The sequence below is a fragment of the Meleagris gallopavo genome, chromosome 5 (genome assembly GCF_905368555.1).
Source record: "Meleagris gallopavo chromosome 5, MGAL_WU_HG_1.1, whole genome shotgun sequence".
In the NCBI taxonomy this organism is placed as follows: Eukaryota; Metazoa; Chordata; class Aves; order Galliformes; family Phasianidae; genus Meleagris; species Meleagris gallopavo.
The window spans coordinates 38908754-38933926 of NC_139408.1; the positions used below are offsets into that span (position 1 = coordinate 38908754).

General features: G+C 49.2%; 2 protein-coding genes across 3 annotated transcripts in view; both read right to left on the bottom strand.

The window, feature by feature from the left end:
• Positions 1-1693: 1693 nt before the first annotated feature.
• ISM2 (isthmin 2) lies at positions 1694-17566 on the bottom strand. 2 transcript variants are annotated; one of them, XM_010711776.4, is made up of 6 exons: positions 16621-17566; positions 7778-8038; positions 7067-7424; positions 6532-6672; positions 5638-5709; positions 1694-5208 (listed from the first exon to the last, which is right to left on the bottom strand). In XM_010711776.4, the coding sequence occupies exons 1-6, from the start codon at positions 16753-16755 to the stop codon at positions 4691-4693; spliced, it is 1485 nt and encodes a 494-aa protein (XP_010710078.1). In that variant the 5' UTR covers positions 16756-17566; the 3' UTR covers positions 1694-4690. The 2 variants fall into 2 exon arrangements, with proteins under 2 accessions (XP_010710078.1, XP_010710077.1); XM_010711775.4 differs by having other exon boundaries at positions 5638-5715; positions 16621-17552.
• A 5510-nt stretch (positions 17567-23076) lies between these two features.
• Positions 23077-25173, bottom strand: part of SPTLC2 (serine palmitoyltransferase long chain base subunit 2) — a 59699-nt gene continuing 57602 nt past the window's right edge. Inside the window, exon 12 of the mRNA XM_085225397.1 lies at positions 23077-23800. Coding sequence (XP_085081523.1) covers positions 23681-23800 — 120 coding nt within the window. The 3' untranslated portion in view covers positions 23077-23680. The remainder of the gene's footprint in view (positions 23801-25173) is intronic.

Consider the following 25173-nt stretch of genomic DNA (forward strand, 5'->3'; position numbering starts at 1 on the left):
AGCTGCCAAATTGGGTTGGGACAACTCACCAGGTTGAGAAGTGGTAGAGCAGCAGGCAAAAACACAACTTGAAACTGCTGCAGACTGTGGACTCAGACAGCATCTCCAGTTCTGGTGCTTCCCTTCCTCACCTGCAGAGCTAGGGCAGCAATTCTTCCTGTTTCACCTCCTTTTCCTGTGAGATTTCTGTAAGACAGAGTTTTGGAGCAAGGCCCAGCAACACAGGAACCTCACTGATGAATAAATGCATGTTGTATGAGCAGTACCTTCTGGCTCCAGGAGCAGAGTGACTTTTTGCTGTTTTTCCTACAGAGCCAAGCTCACCCTGCTACCCCAAGTCAGGCTGCAGACAATGGTGGTTTTGATGCAAAGAAGACCAATGGGAGCTTGGTGTGATGGAGCATTCTTTGACTGTTGGAACGGCCTGCAGTCCCCAAGCAGGGGCCAGCAATGGTGCCAGGCAGCTGTGGAGCAGAGCCACCCACTGCTGTCCCAGATAAACTCTGACAGGTGCACAGCCAGCACAAGAAAAAAGGAGTAAGAGAGGGGGAAGGAAAACAGCTGGAAATAACAAGAGCTTGCTTAGAAGTGGTCACAATTTATGCAGCAAATTAACAGCCACAAAAAGCTGCGATCCTTGGAAAGCTTTGCTAATCCTTCTGCTATCATTAGCTTTTGGCTGTGGAGCTTGTTTGCCAAATCAGTTTTCCAGCTGGGAAGATGCTGGGTTTTTCTCATCTGCTCTCATGCATACACCTGTTATTAGCAGGGTGCTCCTGTAATGTCTGAGTATGGAATAAAACCTGGCATCAGGGCTGAAGCACAGGCAGTGCACCTCTCAGCAGCCCCCAATGATCTTGTAGGAGATTTCCATCCTTCTGAGCAGAATTTCAATTCCTGTAGCCCTCCCCTGGCATCCCTTTGTCTCCCATTCCATGTTCCTGTCCTTTGTTATTGCTATTAGTTGAACCTCATCAATATCTTACAGCTCCTTTGTACTCGAGGCATGACAGAGAAAGGCCATGTCCCACCAAGCTCTGACATTAGCCAAGCCAGGAGATGGGGAAGGAGAGGTAAACATAGATACATGCAAAAGTGACAGAAGTGGGGGGGACACATGGACAACATCTCTCTCTACAGTCAGTTTACACCCATACACATACACAGCCCTTGTCTACCAGCATCACCCACTCCTGTTTTTCAGCTACTGCAGCTGTCACACACAATCCATATGAAGGAACCACGTAGCATAACATCTTGGGGATGGACAAAGCTTGGAAAGAACATGAGACCTGAACCTTCTGCACCATTACAACTGCACAATTCAAGCTGCCAGGATTTGAATCACAATTGTAAAAGAAATCCAAAGTGTCCTGGTTTGCATCGTTCTGCCTTGCCACCTTCTTACTGGAAATGGGGTCAGGAAAATAAGATTCCTTTGAGCATTTGTGATCAACTGAAAATTGCTGCTCACGATATTTAGGAGCATCTGCATGCACTTCTGCTACTGAAATGTGCTCAACACCACCACATGCGCATGGTAAGAAAGCAAAGCCACCAGGCTCCTGCAGCACAGCAGTGAAGGGACCTAAGGCACTCAGCACTCAGTGCAGCATCATCCTGCACAGATAGAACAAAAGGTTCCAAGACTGTATGCTTCAGTCCCAACTGAATGACATCAGCAACACACACATACATAAAGTGCTTTATTGCAGTGTCAGAATAAAGAATTCTCTATGAAATTTTGTAGAAATAATTTTCATATATATTATATATTAAAAAAGAACCCAACACAATAAACTCATAGAGTGGAAGGTAAAAGTTTCATCACTTAAATAGCAGTGGGATGGACAGAATCTTTGATGGCATATAAAAATAAATGCTTGGTTAATGACTACTTTTCTTATGGTGCTCTGCAAAGTCTCCTGGTGTGTAAGGTGCGAGGGAGGAATATCACTGTTGCATTTTTCCTGCTCCAGTTCATGCCTGTAATCTTCCAATCCACAGGGGCAGCCAGGCAGAACAGCCACTTGGCTTTCAATCAGATTCTTGTAGGGGCCTAATGCAATAAGTGCCCTTGGATACTTGCCCTTGGATGGTAACTGCATTTACTGCAGAAATTATAGTTTTTTTGGGGGGGGTTTAGACTGGTTGATATCCCCAGTATAAACATGGGAGGGGGCAATTCCTGGGTAACAGTCCTCACTAGGACTGCTGCCTTAGAGATCAGTGAAACAAACTGGCTGAGTCACCGAAAGTCTTTCTAGAAAACTATTTGCAGAGGTCCCCTTTCCATGCACAGGTCCAGTACTGTCCACCAGGAACATGTGGTTGTTCATATTAGTTAAAATGTCTTATGGGAATTAAATTATTCTGAAACAGAAGGCAAGAAGCTCATTCTCCCACAGCTCAGCACTCAATTTATTTGCTTCCAGTACTAACGCTTCCATATCTATCAGTGAGCATCCTTGCACACATCTCAGGCTCCCAGAACCAACACGCCAGATCACTGTCATCCCCTCTGGACCATCTCCTTATGAATTATCTCTTCATAGGAAGCTAAGGAGCAAACGACCACTTCAGCATGTAGTAGTAATGAAAATTTACCATGGTCTGTGTCTCCATCCATGCCTGTTGGTTTCATCTTTCTCCTTACTCTTTATGTAATGCCTGACATCTTAAGATTGCATGCCTTTTGGAAAATAGACTGCATCTGCCTATATTTTGATAGCACCTACAGCTGGGGTCTGTGGATCTAAGTATGAAAAAATAGTTTAATAATTCAGCAGTAACTTCACTCATATTTTTGTTTTACCAGCAATGAAGTTCTATCTATTGATGTCTATGGATGCAATATTCCACTAGTAACTGAGGCAAGAGGATCAAGAGATACTCAACTTCTATGAGATAGTCCTAGAAAGACTCTCCAAAGAGCTACCTGACTATGGATGTTCACTCATCCTGGAGAAGGCTCTTGGGATTAGGACAGAACTAGCACAGTATGGCCAATTCAAGGCCAGCAGAATCTAGACAGGCATCTTTTGGTCTGACAGTGTTCTGCAGAAGAACATGGAGTAACCAACTGCCCTAGTTGAAATCTCTAGTTCAGAAATTACTCCAGTCTTCTTCCTGTTTGCTTGAATTGCTCTTTTATTTCCTCTGATGCATAAGATTTGCTAATGAAAGTTGAGAACAGTTTCAACTACTGAATGCCCAGAAATCAAGGTGCTCAGCCTAGCTTTCCCACGTGAAGTTCAGGAGCTCTCGAATTCCCAAGAACATGATGGGAGAAACTGACAAGAGCCTGTGTAAGACTAAAAAAAACAAAAACAGGCAAGACCAAATTGGCCATGGGGAGTGTCACGATTTGCAACACCATGTATTGACACTACTGGCACGTTTCTTCCTCAACTGGAACAATGTTTGCTTGTTCAGCAAAGCAGCAAACCACGAGAGTAGCAGGGTATAACCAGGACATGTTTCTCTTGGTTGACTCTTGGTGAGGGTCTAAGCAAACACCACATAGAGAATGCATTTAGAAGGACAAGAGATGAGCAGCAAACTAAAAAGGGCAAAATCACATGCTCCCAGTGGTGATTTGTCCTCATCACCATAGGGAACTTGGCTCAGAACTTTTTGCTCCTCTTTCAGTAACAGCAACAAGTGGTGGCTTGGCTGCTGTGGGTAGGAAATGTAGGACTTTCTATGCTGGGCCATATTAAACTGGCTTCCAAGCACTGAAGCCTGCTAGGGAGCTACCAGGGATCTGAGACAGAGCAGGGCTGGTGATGGAACTTGCACAGGAGCAAACAGCTTACTCTCCTAAGCACTGAGGTAGAGAGGCTGCAGTGCAGACCTGTGTGGTCCTCCTATGAAGAACTGTTTCAAAGGTCCACCTCTCTCACACTTTGGCACAGAGTGCTCCCTTTAGCAACCCAAACCAGAGAGATAAGATGATCTTGCCACAGAAGCCTATGTGGCCATTTATCCCCCTGCCCTGTCCCACATACACTCACTAATCCACAAAACCTTGTTAAGCCTCCACCTTTTCCTTCCCGATTGTGAATGCAAATAGCCAAGGATAGGGGAGGCTCCATTCCACACACAGTGCTGGGACAGCCCCGTCCCTTCACGAAGCACGATCCCCTCTTGTAGAGGAGGCCAGCATGTGCCAGGGCAGGCACTCCAACAGAACCAGGCAGCCCTGCCTGCATCCAGCCAGCTCTTCAGATGCAGCATGACACCAATGGGAACTGAGGCCACTCCACACTGCAGATGCTCACTCATAGCTTGCACTGCAAGACCATGGAGGAGACCCTAGAAAAAGTACAAGGGAGCAGACCCTTTTCCCCTGACACTAGCCCCTGCCTCTTATCCCCTGCACTCCAGCTCTGCAGTGCCCAAAAATGAGCAGTGTTGGGGGCCTGCCCCAAGTGGCACAGCTGGAGTGACACAGTGACAAACTCCTGCACCCTCACAAACCTGCTGGGAGCTGAGACGCCCCACTGAGGCGATGAGACCCTGCTCCACTTGGCCCCATGAGGAGCCCACCAACAGGGCTGAGGTTCAGCTGCGCCTTAAGGGAGGGTAACACAAGGGATGGCTCCAGCCCTCACAGCATGGGTCAGGGCAGGATCTGTCAGCGGCCAGATGCATGGTGGCCCCATGTCTCCTCTCAGCATGGCTGTGGCTAGTATTCCTTGGCCTCCTGCAGCTGGGAGAGGTACTCCTCCTCGGCCGGGTTGTCCGCACACTGCTGCCCATTGTTGGGTGGTCGCACAGCATGGTAACGGCTCCAGTCGCCCTTGCAGAGGATCCAGGGCAACATGTCCACCTTGTAGTGCAGCTCTGGGGAGAACTCAGTGCTGATGAGGTTGGGGACGCCAGCACCCTTCCCCCGGGTGATGAGGCGAGTGTGCTCGTCGTAGCAGCAGTGCTGCGCTGCCAGCGTCGTGCTGTCAAGGGAGAGCATGGAGCGCAGGCAGAAGCGTGCTGTAGGCTTGTAGATGTCCAGGCGCTCCTTGGGGCCACTGGCATCCCGCCAGCGGAAGCTCTTGCCCTGTCGCTCATCCCGCAGGTTGACAGCACTGTAAACAGCCTCCAGGGGGTAAGAGCAGGGACAGCTGGGCAGGTCTGTCAACACCTTGCTGAGGTACTTGGTGAGGAAGTCACTCTTGCAGTTCAGCCACTTCTCACAGCTGTCCACATCTAGGAGGGAGGCAGAAAAAGGGTGAGGGCACAAGCACCCCTCCTTGCCCTGCCACTGCTCGTCTGCAGCCTTGCCAGCTCCACCAGGAGACTCCACAAAACTTGGCAGAAGCCACCAGGCTTCCTGGAGGGGAAGGACAGCAGCATCCCACCATGGCAGAGCTGCAGGAGGGTAGGCTGCAGGCTGGCTTCAACTACTGCAAGCCATGGAGTAGGATCGCTTTCATCGTATCCTGTGGGAATCACTGGGTGTCCCAGCATTGCTGGCAATACGACATAGCTAAGCCTGCACATGGCAATGAAAGGAGCAATGTTTGGACACCAGACCAGAGAGCCTCTGGGACAGCCCTCCCCACCAGTTGCACCTTCCCACAGGGTTTTGTATGAAAGCACCTAGGCCCCCAGCACGAGGACGAGGCAAAAGCTGACCTGAGTTGAACAGCTCTGTGGTGTTGTCACTTCTGAAAGGAGTCTCCTCTGTAGGGAAGACTATTTCTCCCTCTGCTCCTTGAGAAGGGAAAAAAAAACAACAAAGAATCACAGAATGGGTTAGACTGGTGGGGACCTTAAAGATCATCTAGTTCTAACCCACTGCTGTAGGTAGGGTTGCCATCCACTAGATCAGGCTGCCCACGATCCCATCCAACCTTGCCTTGAACACCTCCAGAGATGGAGTGTCCAGAAAAGGAAGATAGGCTTTTTTTCTTCCCACAGGGCACCTCTCCCTCCACTGCTCTGGTGACATGGCCCTGTGCCTGTATGACAAAGACGTGCAGGATGAACTGGCCACAGGGGCCTAGGCACAGGAACTATGCAAATCTCAGTGCATGGGGATGGCTCTCTGTAAACCTCGGGACTGGATTTCAGGCTCCCTGCGAGACAGGTGTGAGGAGTTACGCAGGGAGCTGGGGTCTCAATCCACCATCCCTGCACTTCACACAACTGCCTGTAGCACTATGAAGCCCCACCAGAGCTTCTCATGGAAACAAGCACCCACATTCATTATTTCAGATCATATCCAACTTAGCTAGCTCTTGAACCACGAGCAGTCCTCTGGAGAAGAGGGACTTGGCACTTCAAACTTGAGAGGGCAGCCAAAACTGGGGCCTGCACATGGATTTGGGGAACAAGGGTCCCCTTGCTGACCTGATAGCTAGGAGTGTCCCTGCCTTGAGAGCAGACTGCTCTCTGTGCCCTTTTCCCTCCCTCCCTATGTTGGCAGCAGGCCCAGCCTGCTGAGCAATAGCAGGGAGGGGACCAGCCTGTGTTGGGGTGGAATAGTGCTCCAATAGTGCTTGAACACCAGGATGGCCGAAGGCTCACCAGGGCAGCGTGGCAGGTCACAGGTTCTTGACTCTGTTGCTGTGCAGGCATAACCACAGGACCGGGTCCTCTTCTGGTTGCCGCTGCCACAAGTGATGCTGCAAGGAGACCAAGGACTCCATTCCTCCTCATCTTCATAGTCTGCATGTGGCACAGGATAGGCAGAGAGGGATGAACCTTGCAGAAAGCCTCAGCAGGATGGAACCAGCAGCCGCCCCAGATATTTCTCAGCCAAGCCCTGCTCCTGAGATGCCATTTACAGGGACACAGGACCACCTGCAGTGCCTAGAGACGTGATGCCCAGAGCCAACCCCGCCCTCAACTGGCAGCCCTCAAGCAAAGGCTCTCATTCTCACAGCTCTGTCTCTGAGCCCTAGCCAGTCATCACTGCCCATTCCCAACCTCTCTGGTGCTCAAGGTCCCCTGTGCATGGGTGCTCACACTACACTGAGACTGGGCTGCGGGTGGGCTGAGCAGGGGAGGACAGTTCTGGTTTGCAGGACAGCTGCTGTAGACCATGCTCAAGAGGACTCACCATAATTATATTTTTCCTTAAAGATCCAGTTCTTCTGACTGGGCCACCGCTGCTCCCAGTCATCTCCTACTCCACTGAGCATGGACTCCTCCTCCTCATACTCTGCAGTGTAATCTTCCTCTTCTTCATCCTCGTCCTCCTCATCTTCCTCCTCATCCCTGTCCCCTACACCCATATTGTCATCCTCATCCTCCTCCTCTTCCTCCTCGTTGGGGTCAGTGTATTCCCAGAAAAGAGGCCAGAAGAGGTCCTTGTGGGACAACCACTCAGAGGACGTCAAGGACCAGTCATTGCTTGTTTCCTTCAACAAGTCCATCTCCATCTCAGCCTGAGGATCATCCACCACTTCAATGGTTACCTGGAAGTGACACAAGGCAGAGTGGTGAGTCAAGGCACAGCTGATGGCCTGGCTGTGGCATGTCCTCTGGCATAAGGACTGCCTGAGTCCATAGCTGCTTGGTCTACAGGACTATGGGCACAAGAAATCTCATAATTTGGAGGGACTAAGCAGGGTCAGAATGAAAGGCATTGTTTGTGGCAACACTGCAGGTTAACCAGTGGAGCCCCTCAGAAGCTGAGCTGCTATTTGCACCTGAGAGAGTTGCCAAGATACCAAGACACACAACCACATAAAGCCATAGAAAGCTGCTCTTGAAAATTTTTCTGTTAGGGAATCACTCAACCTGTATCCCACCCAGCCTCGCTTCTCACCTGAATGTTGGGATTCTGGGCGCTCAGGTCAACGTTGGCCAGCCCTGGCAAGCTCTGCAGGTCCAGCACAAAGGGCAGGCTTTCCTCCTGGCCAGCAGCACTGGGCTGGGGCTGCACGGGACTCCTCAACGTTTGCTGAGCGGCTCCGCGGCGCCGATGCCGCCGTGGGCCTGCCTGTCCGCTGCGCCGCAGGCCTCGTGCCCTGCCCGATGGTGGCAGCTCCTCGTCCCCGGCTGCACGGGGGTCTGATGAGGCAGAGACCTGCAGGGAGAAGAGGCAGTGAGGATGGCCCCTCGCTCACCCAGCCATCTCCTGAGGGTGGCTGTTGTCCGGCAAAGCAGGATCTGCTCTTCTCTGCTGAACAGTTCTCCTGCCTCATCTCACTGCAGCATGGAGCAGAACAATGATTAACAATTAATTAACACTAAGAGGCCTGCACTGTGCTGGGACCTCAACGCACTCAGGCAGCCTACAGGTTTGCTCAGGCTCTGCTTCCATCCCATCAATCACCCTCTCTTTGCTTGTCTCTGCTGTCCCACTCCCGGTGCCACCTGGGTTTCCACTTTGTTCTCCCTTTTTGGCTGTTACTTGGTTCCTGGCAATGCGTAACAGCAACGGTTGCTCATGAGCACAGAGCTGCCAGAGCTCACGTGACAAGATTTGCAACAAGATTTCTCACCTAGAGAAATCACTCTGTGTATCAATACTAGTGCAGATGACTTAAAACTAAACCCATGTTGCTTTAAGTGAGAATTAAGATGCTGCCCAAAAACTATTGCAAGGAGGAAACAGAACTGTTGATACAACCAAACTGCCTTTATTTCCTTGGGAAGAATGCCCAGCCAAATACAACAAAGCAAACTACTTGTATGTACTACCAGCGACTGTCTGTTGCTGCCACCTCAGTGACACACGGAGCCCTGCTGCCCAGCCCTGAGCGGTCTGGCAGGAGTGGGCAGGAACCCTCAGCTGCCGCACAGCCAAGTTGGCTCTGTCCCCCCACAGCCCTAACCTCCACACTGGCATGGAAGGGTGTGAATGAGAGGGATGAAATCAGAGACGGAACAAATGGCAAAGCCCTATCACGGCATGGGTTTCCCTGGGAATTTCCCCAGGGCCCTGCGGCTCCATACTGGGCGCAAAGGTGTCCGAAGCCCCGGCAGCTCTGCCAGCAGCGTCTATTTCTGGCTGCCTGGCTGAAACCCCCTTTTGTTCCCAAACTCTCGCCCTCTGCGCCAGCCCAGACGAGTGGTGGGATTAACCAAGAGAGCGGCGTGCCCCTCCCCATGGGGGATGCGGAGAGGCATTTCTACCTGCAATTAGAGCCAGATGGTTTGGAGAAGGACTCCCCTCCCTTTCATCCTGATCACTGGAGCACTTCAAAGGCAGCTGGAGCCCGGCCAGGCTCTCATGAGCACACACAGCCTGTCCCCAGTCCTGTGCCCGCACATCAAAGCCCGCATCCCCCTCCCCATCCCCGGGGGAGGGAAAAGAGCAGCAGGGACACTGCTGGTCCCTTGGCTGCTGACCAGAGCAGGCTGGGCGCAGGGAAGAGCCTGTGACAGACTTCACCAGATGGGTCCAGAAGAGCAACCCCGCTGCCCCTCCTCGAGGCCTCCAGCCCCTGCCAGGAGCGGAAGGCTGGCCACAGCCTCACGCGCTCGGCAAGCGCTGGCCACACAGCACTGCCCGCAGCACTGGCCTGATGCAGCCCCTGGGCACAGCACAGCCAGCAGATGCTGGCGCTCGAACATAACAAGCTTAACAGGGCTGGGTAAGCTCCTTTCACAGAGGACCCAAATGTAACACACGTGGAAACGAAGGTCTCTAGCAATGAGATCCGAGATCCAAGGACATCACAGCGACTGAGCCAGGAGCAGACTCCAAGTCTCCAAACTTACACCCACTGCTTAATTCAGATTTTACGCCCAAACAAGCTCAAGAAATTCAGAGTACTGTTCCCACAGGGAAAATGTAAAAGTGTCACACAAGAGCGAGCTGGGGGAGCGTTACTGGGCAGACAGAGCTCCTTCTGCTCCCAGGTCCTTGGGGGCACAAAGGCTCCTGCAGGTGTCTGCCTGGGTGGCCCCCACAGGTGACTCACAAAAAAGACCTTGCCTTTTTGCAGCGAAAACAATCCTGTTTACAGAGCCTTTGCATGGGATTTGTGCATGAGGTCATATCCAGCTTGTCCTCTCTAGCCCAAACCTGGCCATTGGTAAAATGCAGCAAACCGTGCTGTTGGCAATTCTCATCTCCTACCATCAAGAGAGTAAGTTTGCCACCATGCATCAGAAATGGAGAGCACGGTGCCTGGAAGCCGTCAGTGTCTCCTGGCCATTGCCCAGTTCTAGCCTTCCTCAGTGACCAGCTTGTACTAGCAAAGGAAAAACCAAACTAGGAACTGCCACAGCCCAGCTCCAGTTCTTCCCTTGTCCACATGATGCCCAGTGATGTCTTATCTGGCTGAGAAAGAAACAGCGTGTGGTTCCATTTGTGAACAATGTGCTTAGGCTGAAGGCTATCAAATCAAAGTGGCAGGATCACATTTGCTTTCCTACAGCCCAGGAACTCTTCCCAAGTAATCCCCACGTTTAGGGTCACCTAAACACCTCAGGGCACAAACTCAGCATAGGCATTAGGAAGTGGAAGGAACTTGTCAGCAATTCACCCCAGTGCCACGCGCATTTTGTACCTAACAGGGGTGACAGGGTATATAGAAAAGGTGTGGGGAAAGGCTACACATTTTTAAGAGAGATTAAAAGCTGATATTTTCCCATTTCTAGTCCAAACACTTCTATTGAAGTTGCCTGGAAATCTTAAAACGTTGAAGAGAACAGCCGCAAAACTGTTCCAGGGGACGAAAATCTCTCTCCAGTTGAAGACTCGTACAATTCATTTGTCAGGTTAAAAAGATAAAGCAATCACTTGATTTCCCAGTTCTTTAAGGAAACAACCCATTGGGCACCAGGGACTCTAATCCAGAACAGAAACACATAATAGGAACCAATGTTTGCAAGTCAAAGCCAGACAAATTTAGCTGAAAAATAAGAATCACGCTTTGATGCTGCAGGTGACTAACCACAAGAACAAGCTAACAAGGAAAGCTTTATCTCTTGTGGAGGCAGCCCCGCACAAGGTACTGGCTCAAACATACACAAAGCATTTGCGCTGGGAATAATTCAGCAACCTGACTGTTCCTTCTGCTCTTAAAATCTGCAACTTGGCTATAAACTCTATGAGACTCTGAATTAACCCTGCGTTAAAAAAGCAGTTTAAAACCTGAAAGCATAATCAAATCAGTCCCTATGCTAGGCTGTCCTATGACAAGACTTTGCTGCTACCCATATCACCAATATCTGTCCCTCCAGCAGCATCTCGTAGCCGCTGAAAGCTGCCAGATCTCTACAGCACTCCTTGCACCTCCATGTGTTGCTGAGCAGAGTTGGTCTTTGTTAGCAGGATAAATCCAAGCCAAGCACACTCCAGTCAGCTCCCAGGGGGCGAAACATCGACGGAACCTGTGCTTTGGCACTTGGAGGATGTTATTTCTGCCTGCTCCTATCCCAAGCTGGTCAGTGGGAACATAAACTCATTTAGTTTGAAATCTGTGCATGTGGAAGTCAGATGAGAAGCAACATTCAAGTTATGCTTGGGGGTCGTTAATAATGCAGTGAAGAAAATGACACATTTGCTGAAAGTGTGGGCTATAAGGAATGGGGTTTTTTTTGTTGCTTCCTTTATACAGTTTTACCACATTACACATTATATATATAAGAATGCAACCAGAAGAAGTATTAATCTTTTCCTGAACAGAGCTGAGCCTACACAAGTATCTTTCTACTCTTTCCTCCAAGCTCCCTCTGACTTTTTAACATTCATCTTGTGCTTTGTGGCAAACCCGACTGCTCGTGAACCAGCAAAATACCGAACAGAGACCAGAATTTTCTTTTTTGACAGAAGAGCTCCTGAAGATCACACACCTTCAGCTCCCGCTCTTCTTCCACTCTATCTACTTTCCTGCCTGCATGGGGGCTGTAATGCAAGTAAAGGATGGGACCAAGACCTCCCAGCTGCTCTACTTGCCTGTTCATCTAAGGATCAACTCATGTGAGTTCTTTTTTTGGTTTTGTTTTGTTAAAAATGACAGAAGCAGCTCCCTTTATGTTCTGGGAGAGCTCTGTAAGTGCTCGTGGAACAGATGAGGCACTTGGTTATCACTCTGGCGTGGGAAGATCTTATTTTTAATGGACCAGTAGGAGCTGGAAGCAAACAGAGCCAAGCACATATTGTACCCCCATGTCTATAATTTTCACAGTTATCAAAATACTTCAGATCATAAGGAAACATTCTCATTCTAAATGGCCATAGCCCAGTTGTCCCTAGGAGGGAGTTACAGGAGGCAGCATCAAAGGCTGCCTCACGTCCCCCATTTATTGCCTTAACTGTGGAAACTGCAATCTCAGAAGTCTTCCAAGGTCTGGGACTACACCGTCTCTGATTCAGAGCCAGACCCAGCAGGGCGGACACTCCAGCACGGAGAAACATGGCTGTGGGGAGCCAGAACGCCGTGTGGCTGTGTGCAGGACCAAATGGGGCCAGCAAGATGTCCAGCTGGCACAGCCAAGATGTCCCTGCAGCATCTGAGGCCTCGAGCCTTCCTCGTGCTGAGAGACTGCGCTCACAGGCCAGCCCCAGCAGGCTGTGCTGTAGGCGGGGGCACCTCGCCTAGAAGGGCCCCCCAGAGCCTGCAGCGGCCCAGCTGGCTGGATGCCAGACAGAGCACAGCGGTGGGAGCAGGACCAGGGCCCCTCAGGGACCACGTAGAGCGGGGGACAGGCAGAGCCATACCCTCTGGTTCTCTCAGGTAAACCCCTTGCTTGGGCACGTGTTTTCTGTTAACATAGCTGAGCCGTAATACACATAAGCTCTTAATGCGTCTGACTGAGTTGCCATTAACTTGTTGCAGCTCTAAAACCCATGTGCTCCAGTAACCATTAACTTGTTCCAGCTAATGACATACATTTGTCAGCCTGGGTACCGCAGCCTTCTGACTGCTCCAGCTGCTGCCTCTTCCACCACTGCTGCTCAGGCAGAACCCTGAGACCAAAACCCCCAAACAGAGCAGAGCAAGTGTCCCTGTCCTTCCTCCCCACAGCCGATGCAGTGCAATGCAGTTCCTGCCAAGCAGCCTGGAGTTCTTTCTCCCAAGGAGAGAACAGCCCTGCGTAATGATGGCTGCCACAGCTCAGGATGTTCCTGGCCCAGCTGGGAGCACCAGGGTGCAGCAAAGGCAGCAATAACCGGAGTAATTTACAGTGTTTTTTTCCCTTTGAAGCCATGTCCTTCCCTGGGAGACAAATGCAACGTACAGTCAAGAGCTACTCGGGGCTGCTGGGCAGGTGGGCCACCATCTTCTCGGTGTCTTCATCTCTAAGGTACCTAAGGTCCTCAGGCCAACCTGAGTCCTGCCGCACAGGAGAGGTATGGAAGCTGAGCAGCCCTGAGACACACAGTGCCAGCCAACTTTTACAGCTGGCCATGTAAAAGCATCTGACAGCCTAATGAATGCTCCCCTCAAAAACGTTCTATCAGTAAAGAAGTCCTCACACTTTTACAAACTTCTGTCTGAAATGGAAGCTTTTTTACACAGAAGCACTGCTGCCTGCCCTGCCCTGCCTCTTGACTGTGAAAAAACGTTTACGATTCCATGAAAAGCAAAAGGCTCTTTTCTCCACTCCCCACCCTAAGACACCACCTAGAAATCCCAGGTGCATGCCCTACACCAGCTTGCTCACGTGTCATAGCTGGGCTCGAGGGGACTGCAGCTGGAGGCACAACTGCCATCATCAGTCCTTAGGGTATGCAGGAGCCCGATGCCGTCCGCAGCGCTCAGCCCCAGCTCCAGCTGCTGGGGGGCAGTGGGAACTTTTGGTACAGGCCAGCAGAAACAGAGGAGATGGGGGTGCTCTCCAGGAACAGCCGCTGTGCCACGGAAGGCCGGGCGATGCCCTGCCGAGAGGTTGCGCCTAATCCCTTCCCCTCCGCGTGCCTTTTGCAGGAACCCCTTTGATTCCGGCTGTGGGGCCGCACAGCCCCGTCTGCACAGTGAGAAGGAAGGAGCCCCCGGTGGCGCAGCTCCCCTGCACCCAGCTCCCATTGTTTGCGCCCGACTCGGCCCCGGGGCGGGAGGGTTTTCAACTCTGTTGACTAAGATAATTTGGCACTTCTCAAAAGGAAATTTGCTACAAAGGGTAAAGTACCTCCCCGCGCACAAAGAGTCCCTTTCAGGGCGGAAAGATGCTTCAGTGCACGTTTTGTGCCCGCAAATCCGACCTCCACCAAGGACAAAGCCAGGGACAAGAACGCTTAATTGCTGAAGAAATGAAAAGGTAAAAAGCACATCCGCAGGCAGTGTCTGCCACTGACGCAGCCAGGCTGCCCGCGCAGTGACAGCAGCGAGGCTCTGGGGCCGGGATGCCACCTAGACCCCTCCTGTCCCTGCAGTGTCCCTACGCAGCGTGCCTGCACTGCCAGGTGCTGAGGGAACTGGCCATGGCCCGGCAGCTCCAGTCCAGCCACTTCCTTCCAGCATAGCCGACGCACCTGGCTTGGGACCCCTTCGCTCTGCTTGCAGCGCCAGGCACGCACCACCTGATGCCACACTTAATTCCATACGCTCTTCCAGGCTGGGCTTCCAGCTGCTTGTGATTTTTATCAGAACTGCCACAATACTTTATTCGGCAAGCAGAACATCTCAGTGCAGAACTTTCATTCCAAACTCTGTTTCCCTCTGCTTCTCTCACTGCTGGATGCGATCAGTCAATACCGAGCACTGTTCTTGTTTCCTTACTTCCCGTGGGCTCAGTTACACCAGAAGCTTCACAAACCTATGATCTACAGCCAGTACAGCCCTTGCACTGTTTGACATTTCTTCTGTTACCATAGTTTACTTCTCATTAGAACAGCTTTGCTTGCAGCCTCACACAGGGGAACTCCAACAGCACACTCCTGGATCTCATGGCACTGCAGGAGACTCACTTCCAGCACAGTGCTGGTGCTGCTGCTGTTAAAGGTACCTCTATGCACAGCTACACACAGTAGCTGTATTGGTGAACACAAGTTTGGTCACTTCTAGAACTTGCTCTCCTACTGTGGTGGAGCATCACTCACTTCATGCTTCCTAGAAGAGCACTGGAACTGATTTGTATCAGTCAGAAAGAATCCAAACATCTACCAACAATGCTCAAAGCCAATATTTTGGAATCCAGGGAGTTTATCAAAACATATTTTGCATTTAAGCCCCCTGACTTCAGAAACAAACAAGGCATTAAGCAAAGTGACGAGCTGTCCCCACAGGGACACGAGCTCTTCTGAGCACTCTGTTACCCAAACCTGGAGCATTACATGTGAGCTGGGGACACCGCTGGACATGTGGAGCCGCCCATGTCCAGCTGCAAGGCAGCCAGCCTGCAGGAGGAATCCCTGCTGTTCAATGCATGTTGCTTTGGAGCCCATGCACCTCCTGAAACATGGCCAAAGAGCTGGACAATCTGTAGATAGTTTCTCTTGTTAGATTTTCAGGCATGGTTTGGAAGAAAGCACTCTCTCTTCCCACATGCTAAAGAGATTTAATATAAAAGATTCCCACTGCATCTGCTGGACTCAGAGTAACTAGGGCAAAGCTTTGCTGCACAGTATCACAGTGGAGAGAAAGCAAGTGTGAGCGCTCGATTCATTTGCAAGGGCTTGAGGTGAGGTGCCCTTGCTGGGATGCAGGATCTGGGACACACCAATGAGGCTGCACCCATAAAGCATTCTTTGCTTGTTCTTCCTGCAACTAAAAGACTTTCTAACTCAAAAATGCTACAACGGCCTTTTAATTTTTCTACGTTGCTTTAGCACAGAAGGGCAACTTAGGCTCAGTAGAGATTACAAAAAAATCCCATTTAAATTTAAATGGAGAAAAAATGTTTGGTTTATTTAAAGATATTTAATTAGAATAAGTCATCGCTCTGTAATTGTTTAATGGCTGTGGCTGTCCATCTGCCCCGCTCCGTCACTTCTGTTTTTCTCCTGCGGGCCCCTCCGTCCTGCCCACATCTGCAGGGCATTACCCACAGTGTAACCAATACTCCAGATGTGGCGGCCCTGCTGCCATAGAGACCGGACCTATCGGCTCTGCAACACGAACCATCTGTGCCTATGACCCAAAATCACTCCCGCTTTCTTTAACCACCGCACTACTGCGCTCGTGCTGTCTGCTGCAGTTCAGGCTAGGCACAACTGCTCTCAATTCATCATGGAATCATCACAGAATCGTTTGAGTTGGAAGGGACCCTGAAAGGTCACCCAGTCCAGCTCCCTAGCGCTGAACTTTCTTCCCTACGTGCGCCAGAAACAGAGGACTCCCTCTCAAAACGCAGCCACCGCGTGTTAGTAGATACGGGACAACACCGACCACCTCCCCGCCGTGCTGCGGCGTGTGGGAGCGCAGGGCTCCGCTCTCCGTTTCACCCCGGACCTCCGCCCTCAGAGCTCCGCGCGTTGGATGCCTGCGCTCCTGCAGGAAGCGGGACACGCTGTGCGCTGCAGCGGTCCTCGGCACAACGCTCTCCATTCACGACCATCACACCCCGTACCTGAGAGCCGCGCTCCTCGCCTTACTTCGCTGTGCGACGCGGGATACCCGCGAGCGGCCGCCGGCAGAAGCGGCTCTCCCCGCTGCCGCCCGTACTCGTTGCCGGGACGGACCGGCAGAGCCGCAGCACCGCAGGCCGGGCAGGGCCGGGCTCCCCGCTTCCCACCTGGGCCTCCGCGCCCCGCCCTTCGGCCCCGCTCACCTCGGCCAGCTTGGAGCTCCTCTCCCTGGGCCCACCGCGCTGTCTGCTGACGGGCAGTCCCCGCACGGCGGCCACGAGCGCTGTCAGCAGGACGAAGCCGAGGACGAGCACCACCCTCCCGCCCGGCAGCGGCATCGCTCCGTAACTGCCCAGCGCCGGGCACGGCGGCTCTCGGCAGGAGCGGGGAAACCAACCACAAATAAAAAAAATATATATAAAAAGTAAAAACAATAACAACAACAACAACAACAAAAAAGCAGGAAAAAAAAAAAGCAAAGAAAAAGTAGAAGCGCAGCCGGGGCACGACGGGCTCGCCTCCCGGTGCCGCCGATGCTGAAGGGCAACTCTGAGAGCTCCGCAAGTGCGTGCGGGAGGGGGGAGGAGAGGGCTTCGCCACCCCACCCCCTCCGGGCCCGCGGCACTCTGATTTCTTCCTCTTCTCCTCCTCCCCCACCGGAGTCACTCCCCGGGGCCGCCGCTCCTCTGGCGACGCCGCGCACCGCAGCACCGCCGCCCGTCGCGGGACGGCTCCGGGCCGGGCCCCGCCGCGCCTCCGCCCCTGCCCCGCTCGGGGACTCCGGGCGTCCCTGGGCCGCCCCCTCGCTCCCTCCGAGCGCGGCCTCTCCGGGACTCCGCCGGCCGCTCCTCCCCTCCCGGCGGCGGCATGGCCGCGGGGCCGCCAACGGGCTCTCCCCGGCGCTGCCCCTCCGCCGGGCACGGCCCGGGGCTCTTTGTTCCGCGGCGCTCCCTGCCGCCGGCTCGCCTCCTCGGCGCCGGCCCCGCGGCACCGGGCGCTGCCCCGCGGAGGAGCCCCCGCACAGCGCTGGGGCTGCCGCGGGTCGGCAGGGCCCGGGCCGGTCGCGTGACGCGAGGAGGGCGCGGCGCGGCCGCAGTGAGCGCGGGAGCGGCGCCGGGCGGAGGGGCGGGAGCGGCGCGAAGGGGGGCCCGGAGTCTCCGTCGCCCCCGTGAAGGGCTCCTGAGCGGGAACGGCGAACACGCTGCTCTCTCTGAGCGCCCAGCTCACCCAGTCCTGCAGACAGCGTTAAGGAAGGCGTTAAGGAAGGAGCAGGCAGGGCTTTTCTCTTTAAAGTCTTTATTATGCAGAACATAGAATATAGTTGAATGAATTCTTTTTTCCAAGCAGTTTTTTTTTTCTCCAGTTTTCTTTTAAAACATGCATTGTTACCTTTTTAAAGTCAATGTACCATCCATTTATCCTTTCCCTGTCCACACAGCATCCAACCTCAATGTTAATCCCCAGTGTAAAAAAAACTAGACATCTGGCATAAAATATCTGGGGGGGAGCCCATTTAAAAATTTTATCTAAAATGTCTTATCTACAAAAGAATCCGATAGATATGTACATTATAGCAACACAGAGGCATAGGAACACAGTGCAATTCAGGATTAAGTGCCGTGACTCGCTAATGCTGCCCAGGGCTCGTGGAAACGTGGGCCACCATTGGCTTCGGGCTGATGGCCCAGAGCCTCAGGCTCCAGTGCTGCTCAGCTCTCGCTGTTCTGACAGCGGAAGGCTGTGGCTGTAGTTAGATCCGTACACCGTTAGGGGGTAGCAGAAACGCTGTCTGGACAGCATGAGGTTTGGCAAATAAAAATAAAAACCAGCTGTTCTGGTGCACATTTTACATCACCGAGGGTATTTCTGGAACTACACCAACCTGTAACATACTCAGGTGAGACCCAGTCACCTCCTACTGAAATCGTTGCTAGCTGCCACTGCTGCTGACATCCCCAACCCTCTCAGTTATCCTCACGCTCGCAGCGGCCCAGACTCAGTCACCAATGTTTGCTACGTAGGAACATTAGTGCAGAGCTGCACTGTTTTTGGCCTTAAATGTGCACCTCCCTGTTCCTTAACAGCTGCTGCCTAGGCTCAGAAAGCAGAGCTGGACCTTTCCCCTCACAAGGAAACAGGAGCACATACTGCTTAGCTAAGAGCACAGAGTATTCTTACACACATTAAAATCCACTGCATCTTCCAAGGTCAGTTTTAATTTTAATTCTTCATACCAAGAGTCACAGTTTAAGGCCTCCAACACACAGTCGTCAACTCCTACACCCGCCCCTTCTGGGGATGTAAACAGTGTCTGCACCAAACACCTCTCCTCTATCACGGATAAAGCACAGCACAGCACTCACAGAAACACTGCTGCGCTCTAAATTCACAACCCAACCCTTGAACAGACAACTTGTGAGACAGGGAATGCTTGCAGGAACACAAGCCATCACAATGACATATGAGGTTCTGGGTTTTGTTTTCTTCCTCTTAAAACCACCTTTGAGTGACACAGGCCATTTGACTGGTGCTTTCCCAACTAGTGGTCCAACACCAGGTGCAGCTCTGAATCCAGCAGTTCCCCTGCTGAGGGATGAGTATGAGGCATTCACTGACAGCTCAGTGCTTCACCACTATTAGAACAGATCACAACTACTTCTGAGCTCCAAACAGAAGCTGCAAGCCACACAAATCCCAGCGAGACTGGCTTTCACAGGTTGCATACTAACTGCAGCCATTTTCACTAAGCAATTTACTCAGTGCAGAGTAAATCTGCACAAGTTCCATTCTGTGATGAATTGAGGGAGCTCATGCACTCTAAATACAATGCTGCAAGATGTTCTCTCAGATGAAGCAGACAGCTCATGTGCGCAGCTTTTCTCTAGCCTCTTCTATGACCTGCCTGAATAGATAATATGGCTTCTGGTGAGAAGACAGGAATAAGTAAAGGATGCTTTGGAGATAAAGAAATAAATATTTGCACAGCAGAAGTATTTGATTACTTAGCATGGAAAAGTTATAGAGAAGTATCCCTTTGGGGCACTGAAGTTGCACTCCTACCTTAAGGATCCTTGTTCCAGTACTCATGAAAGATCCCTGTACACTGAGAATTACTGATGACCAACTACTCCCTTCTCCACCCCTGCTGTATCAGGAAGTCAGATTTCCTTCATCCACACAGCATAGGGCTGGATCACTGATTTCACTGGAACACTCCCCTTTCCTGTTCTATTTGAAGGTGCAGCAGGTTCCACTTCTACATTCTTTAAAGAGACAGCAAAAGAGGACAGATGATGTGATTCCTTCACTAAATGACTTCATCACCTTAAGATGCTTGGTTGGTTCACTCCTGAGATTTTGCCTAAAGCAGAAGCATACTACACCACCAAACCAAGAACCAGAATAGTTCTAAAGATGCTACTTCAAAGGGAAAAAAATACAGAAACTGAAAGAGTTAAATACACCGTATACACATATTATACATAAGTTCACATCTTGTGTAAAAAAAACAAAAGCAATTAAAAAAAAGCAGCCCTGAATATTTGGTTACAAACACACACAGATGAAAAAAACACCCTACTTTGTTTCCACTCTGCCAAAGAACTAAAACAAAAAAAGTTAGAAAAAACACAAATCAGGCTCCTCAAGACAAAAGTCTCTGATTTGCAAAGGCCAGATTTTAACAAGCACCAGATCTCACACTCTTCACTGATGCTGGGAAATAAGAGTCTCTATTTTCTTAAAAGAATATGATCAGCAGCTCCTGAACTCTTCATTCAGCTCAGCAGAGGCAAACTCTTTCTTGCTAAGTTCTTTAGAGAGGTATGGGGAAGGTAACTACTGTATATTTATGAATAAGTTTAGACAATATACAGTACAGGGCAAAATCCTTTGTTCAAGAGCAGCTTTCATTTTCCTTTGAATTTTGTCCCTCTTAAGAAATACCAGGAGTCATTTTCAATTAGAATGTCTCAAAGAAGTTGGCAGGGACTGGACTCTATTTCTCAAGTAGCTTTTCTTCCTTCGTGATCTCTCAAGACTGGTTTTCTCCCTTTGTCCTAACAGTAGAAATGAATGGAGACGGATTTCTAGTCAGTACATAAATATCATATCAGCAGTCCTCCCTATACACCACAGTGACAGTGTGCATGCTATAGGCTTACCTACCAGAAACCAGTAGTGGTCTGCTCCTTCACCTGCGGGAGCAGAGTGTTTCAATGGGTATGAAATGATTTTCCTGGCTTTCAAGCTTGATGAATTGTTTACACAAAAATGCTCTATGTTAGACATTCATTTTCAGGAGCAGTTTTATCAGGAACCAGAGTTCGGCAAAGCAGGTTCCCCTGAATAACTGCCTTCTGGCGATGTTAAGGTGGGAAATGTTGCTTTCCCAAAAGGACATGGCAATGAAATGTGACCAAGCAGTTTGCAAATGTTACTAATGGCCTCAATGATTTATGAAATGTCTTTGAAACCTGGAATTCAAAGTCCTATACAGACAGCGTAACACAGCAGAAAAATACTTCAAGGCTGAAGTTTAGCATGAACACCATCTCCTCAAACAAGTACAACTGGACAAGCACAACTGGAATTCCAACATGGTGACTTGTAATTTCAAAACACTGACATTTCCAGATGCATTACATAGGAGTTATTTGGATTATTGAGATTCATTCATTCAGCCATTTTCCTCCTGTCCAAAAATAAGTTGCCCTAAAACTCAATTTCAGGAACAAGATTAAGACTGGAGACTTATGTTATCTGCTATAACCCATCTCTAACTTAACACATCACAAGGTTCAAATTGGCTGACCACGCTGCAGATACAAGCATGCTGTACATCTCCGAAGGCTCAACAGCTCCCCACTGACGCATGGCCTATGTCTCTGAGTCAGCTGGTTTTGTCAGCTCAAGCTATTCCGTTTTGTCAACAGTATCAGGAGTGGAGTCTGGAAGGGGGATTCCTGCACTAACCTCCTCTTGTTCCCTGCTACAAACGAGAAAGGAAAAGAACAATTCTTTGAGGTAAAGCTGCTTCGAGTCAGAAAGCAGGTCATCTGCTGGAATGTTAGAGCTTGTCCTGGGCAGAATGCAGGTGAGAAAGGTCAAATGTTAAAGTAAGCTCACGTAACTGCAGTTTACTCTGTATTTGAACAAATGAGATTACTTCATACTAGCAAGGCTGCACATGCAGGTTACAGAGTTCTTGGGCTGCACACACCCTGCTCCAGAAGGCCAGCAGATCAGCATTAGGGGAATGAAACAGAAATGGTTAATCCAAAAAGCAGTTTTAATTCTCATCTAATTAAATTTCTGAAATGCAATGGTAGAAGTCAAAACGGCGTTTCTAATTCTAGCTATATTAAAAAGATCTACAAAGATGTGAAGATATTGTATAAAAGAGAAGCCAATTCTGCTTTAATCAACAAAACGAATTTGCAGAACTGCTTGGTTCCAGTGACCAAAGAGCTCTTTCCCTGTTACTTGCAAGAATGAACATAAAGTAACTTATATAAACACATTACTTTGAACTGCAGTTTGCTTTAAGATGAAGAATTTGTTTAAAAACCTCTGCAAAGAACATCATGCTAACCCAAATTCAAATTATGCAATGTTAAAGCACTAGTTATTTTTGCAGATAATCTGTGTCTGGAAGGAGGAAGGAGTATGTTAAAAAGGAAAAATAAAACACACCAAGAACTATACTGCAACTGATCCTGGTCGTAACATTTTTGGTATCACTTAAACAATCCACTTTGCTCACTGAAAGAACTCAAGATGCAATGACTAAGTTATAGTCCATCTCCAAGGTGTGCTAAAGGAAAGGAGGCTATTCAAAACTTTGATCAGAGTAGGACAGTATGGAATTTGGAAAGAAAAGATTCTTAACAGCAATTGGCTCAGTGAACATTGATTTGACCCCACAGTAACAGAAATACAAAAAAATAACCATCTCAAACTAATTGCAATTGTGAAGACATTTGCTCTTCAAGGAAGGCCTACATAGACATGATATGCAGCTACCAATTGAGACTTTGTTGGCTAGCTGAAGCATTTTTGATACAAATCCAAGCTGTTCATACTCTCTGCATAAAAGCCTGGCACAACAAGAACATCCCATACATGACAAGAAACAGTGAATTAGTGTGGCAGAGGGTAGCAATCATTCTTTCACAGATCTGTATGAGATAAGTAGTTCTAATCCACTGTATAAGTCTGCTTATTCAGAGGTTCTAGACTTAACAAGCAGCAGGACACTTGCTATAGTTTACTTAATTCCAAGAACATCTTTCCAGAACCTAGCAGCTACTAGATATGCTTGTTTGTGGTTTCATACTAGTTCTAAAGCAAAGACAAAGTAACGTGAAGATGAGAAACCAAGAAGGCAATACACATTAAGACCACTTTAAAAAAAAAACAACAACAAAAAAAAACCCACAGAAGTATGTCACACAAAAAACAAATCATCCCCATTTTAAAATTCACTAACAACAATAAAATCTCTCCATCACTTACCCTATATGAAGAGGACAATTATTGTCAAACCCGGGAGGCAATCTGGTATCCGTACTGGAAAGGAAAAGTAGTTAGAGTCCCAGAAGTCTTACTGCCTGAGACTCGTAAAACTAAATATTGTTTGGGAACAATGGTCCTGTCAGTGACGTGTCAGCAACACATTTATTTTAAAAAAAGCTATATTCAAGTTTTAAGCAAGTAACGGCAAAAGAAAAGAGCTTTGGTTGATTATCAATCTTGTTAAATATGTCAAAGTTAGCAATCAACAGTTTCTCTAGGAAGTCTCCAATCAACAGACAGGTCAGCTTACCCCTTACAAGTTCAGACATGTAGCAGTGACACTGGAAATGCTGTCATGCCAGCATCACACATGCTCACAACACCTCAGCCAGCATCTGGGAGGCTATTGGTGCATACAAAAACTGAGCTCATCAGCCACAGCCAACGTGGATTGCTGTGAACTTATTGAGACAAATAAATATAAAAAGCAACATGAAGAAATAAAGCCAAGCACCTCTAGGGCCAGACCCTGAAGACACATGAATCAAAGCTTTTTTTTTTTTTTCCCCTCCTTCTCCTCTCTCTATTTACAAAATGCCATTTAGAGTTGATGGTGGCCACTTCAGTATTGTGAGGAAATGTCTTTTACACTAAGCAGTCAGAAGTGTGTTGTTCACAGACTGTGGCCTGCATGCCACAGAGTGTCCCACGGGGTATGTCCCTCCCACCAAGGCATATGGAGGGAGCTCAGTCTTCTGTTTCTTCATATGTAGTCTCATCAAATGGCCGGTCCAAGAGAGGTACCAAACGGTGACGGGAATATTTAAGTTGCAAAAGGTCCCCAACTTCATTGATTTCTTTTAAAGCCTGAGAAAGAGACCACAGTGTATCAGCAGGGGAAACAGATGCAAGAAAGCTATCAGCACATCTTCCTTTTCGCATGCCCATAGGCCAAGTGGAAATTCACCAGACTAGAATGATGTAGCTTCAAGTATGCACAACTTTTTTGTGTTTTAATATTTTTAATATTCCAGACCACGTAAGTGGCACAAGTAATTTCACCAACAGTGACTCCGAACATACCTGACTATTCCAACTCCAAAGCACAAATATAGCAGCTAGCAATACTATTTAAATTTTCATTGTCAGCCTGATTAAAGCCATGCCTGTCTATACAAGGAACAATTGAGAAAAGCATTCCTCCCTTTCTAGGGAGGTTAATACAGCTGAAACAGGAAAACACACTTGGAGGTTTGATCACTCTTTTTCTATTGTTCAGTATGAAAATACTGTATATGTTGGCATACTATCTACTACTAAAATACAGATAATTTTTATATTAGAAGACAGTGAAAAATAGCATATTTTATGCTAGCAGCTTTTCTTGGTTTATTTTAAAATATCTGTATTTGATTAGAATTAGTTGCCTATGTACAACTAGAGATGAGCTAAGTATTGTATGGGATATTTTTTTTGCCAAGGAATGAAAAGCCATTCTGATTAGGATCCCAAGTGTTCTTTTCCACTTGGAAAGAAGCTTTCTCTAACTGTAGCCGTAGAGGGACACCTAGCCAACTGGTGGCCAAGAGCACTGCTAATGAGCATGCAAAACCTTTCACTATATGACCTGAATGCTAATCATATGAAGTTCTGCCGAAGTCAAGCACTTGCTAGCATAAGAAATGAGGAAAGTCTCTACTCAGATAATCACAGAATCACAGAATGGCCAGGGTTGGAAGGGACCTCAAGGATCATGAATCTTCAACCCCCCTGCCACATGCAGGGTGACCAACCTCCCCATTTAATACTAGACCAGGCTGCCCAGGGCCCCATCCAATCTGACCTTGAACACCTCCAGGGATGTGGCATCCACAACCTCTCTGGGCAGCCTGTTCCAGCACCTCACCACTCTCTCTGTAAAGAAGTTCCCCATGACACCCAACCTAAACCTTCCCTTCCTCAACTTCAAACCATTTCCCCTTGCCCTGCTGTTATCTACCCTTTCAAAGAGTTGACTCCCCTCTATAATGATGCAATCTCTTTGATAAGACACTGGCTCACAGTAGAATTTGTTAGAAGTCAGACGTTAAGCTTCTATTTCTCTGGAGACCATCCCTGGAACAAGGTGGTAAAAATAAGTCAACTGCTGAAGATAAACGTGCAACTGTATGTCATGCTAATTATCTATCTTATCCATGGTGAGTGACAAAGACATGAGCAGAAGATGACTTCCAACTTAA

Bases quoted from the DNA above. Each gene is read 5' to 3' on its own strand.
- ISM2 (XM_010711775.4), bottom strand. From the start codon at position 16,755: ATGCCGCTGCCGGGCGGGAGGGTGGTGCTCGTCCTCGGCTTCGTCCTG. The intron at 5,716-6,531 runs GTGAGCCTTCGG...TCCCTTCTCAAG, and splicing joins TGACCTGCCACGCTGCCCTG to GAGCAGAGGGAGAAATAGTC. The intron at 5,209-5,637 runs GTCAGCTTTTGC...CCTCCCTCCTAG, and splicing joins CACAGAGCTGTTCAACTCAG to ATGTGGACAGCTGTGAGAAG.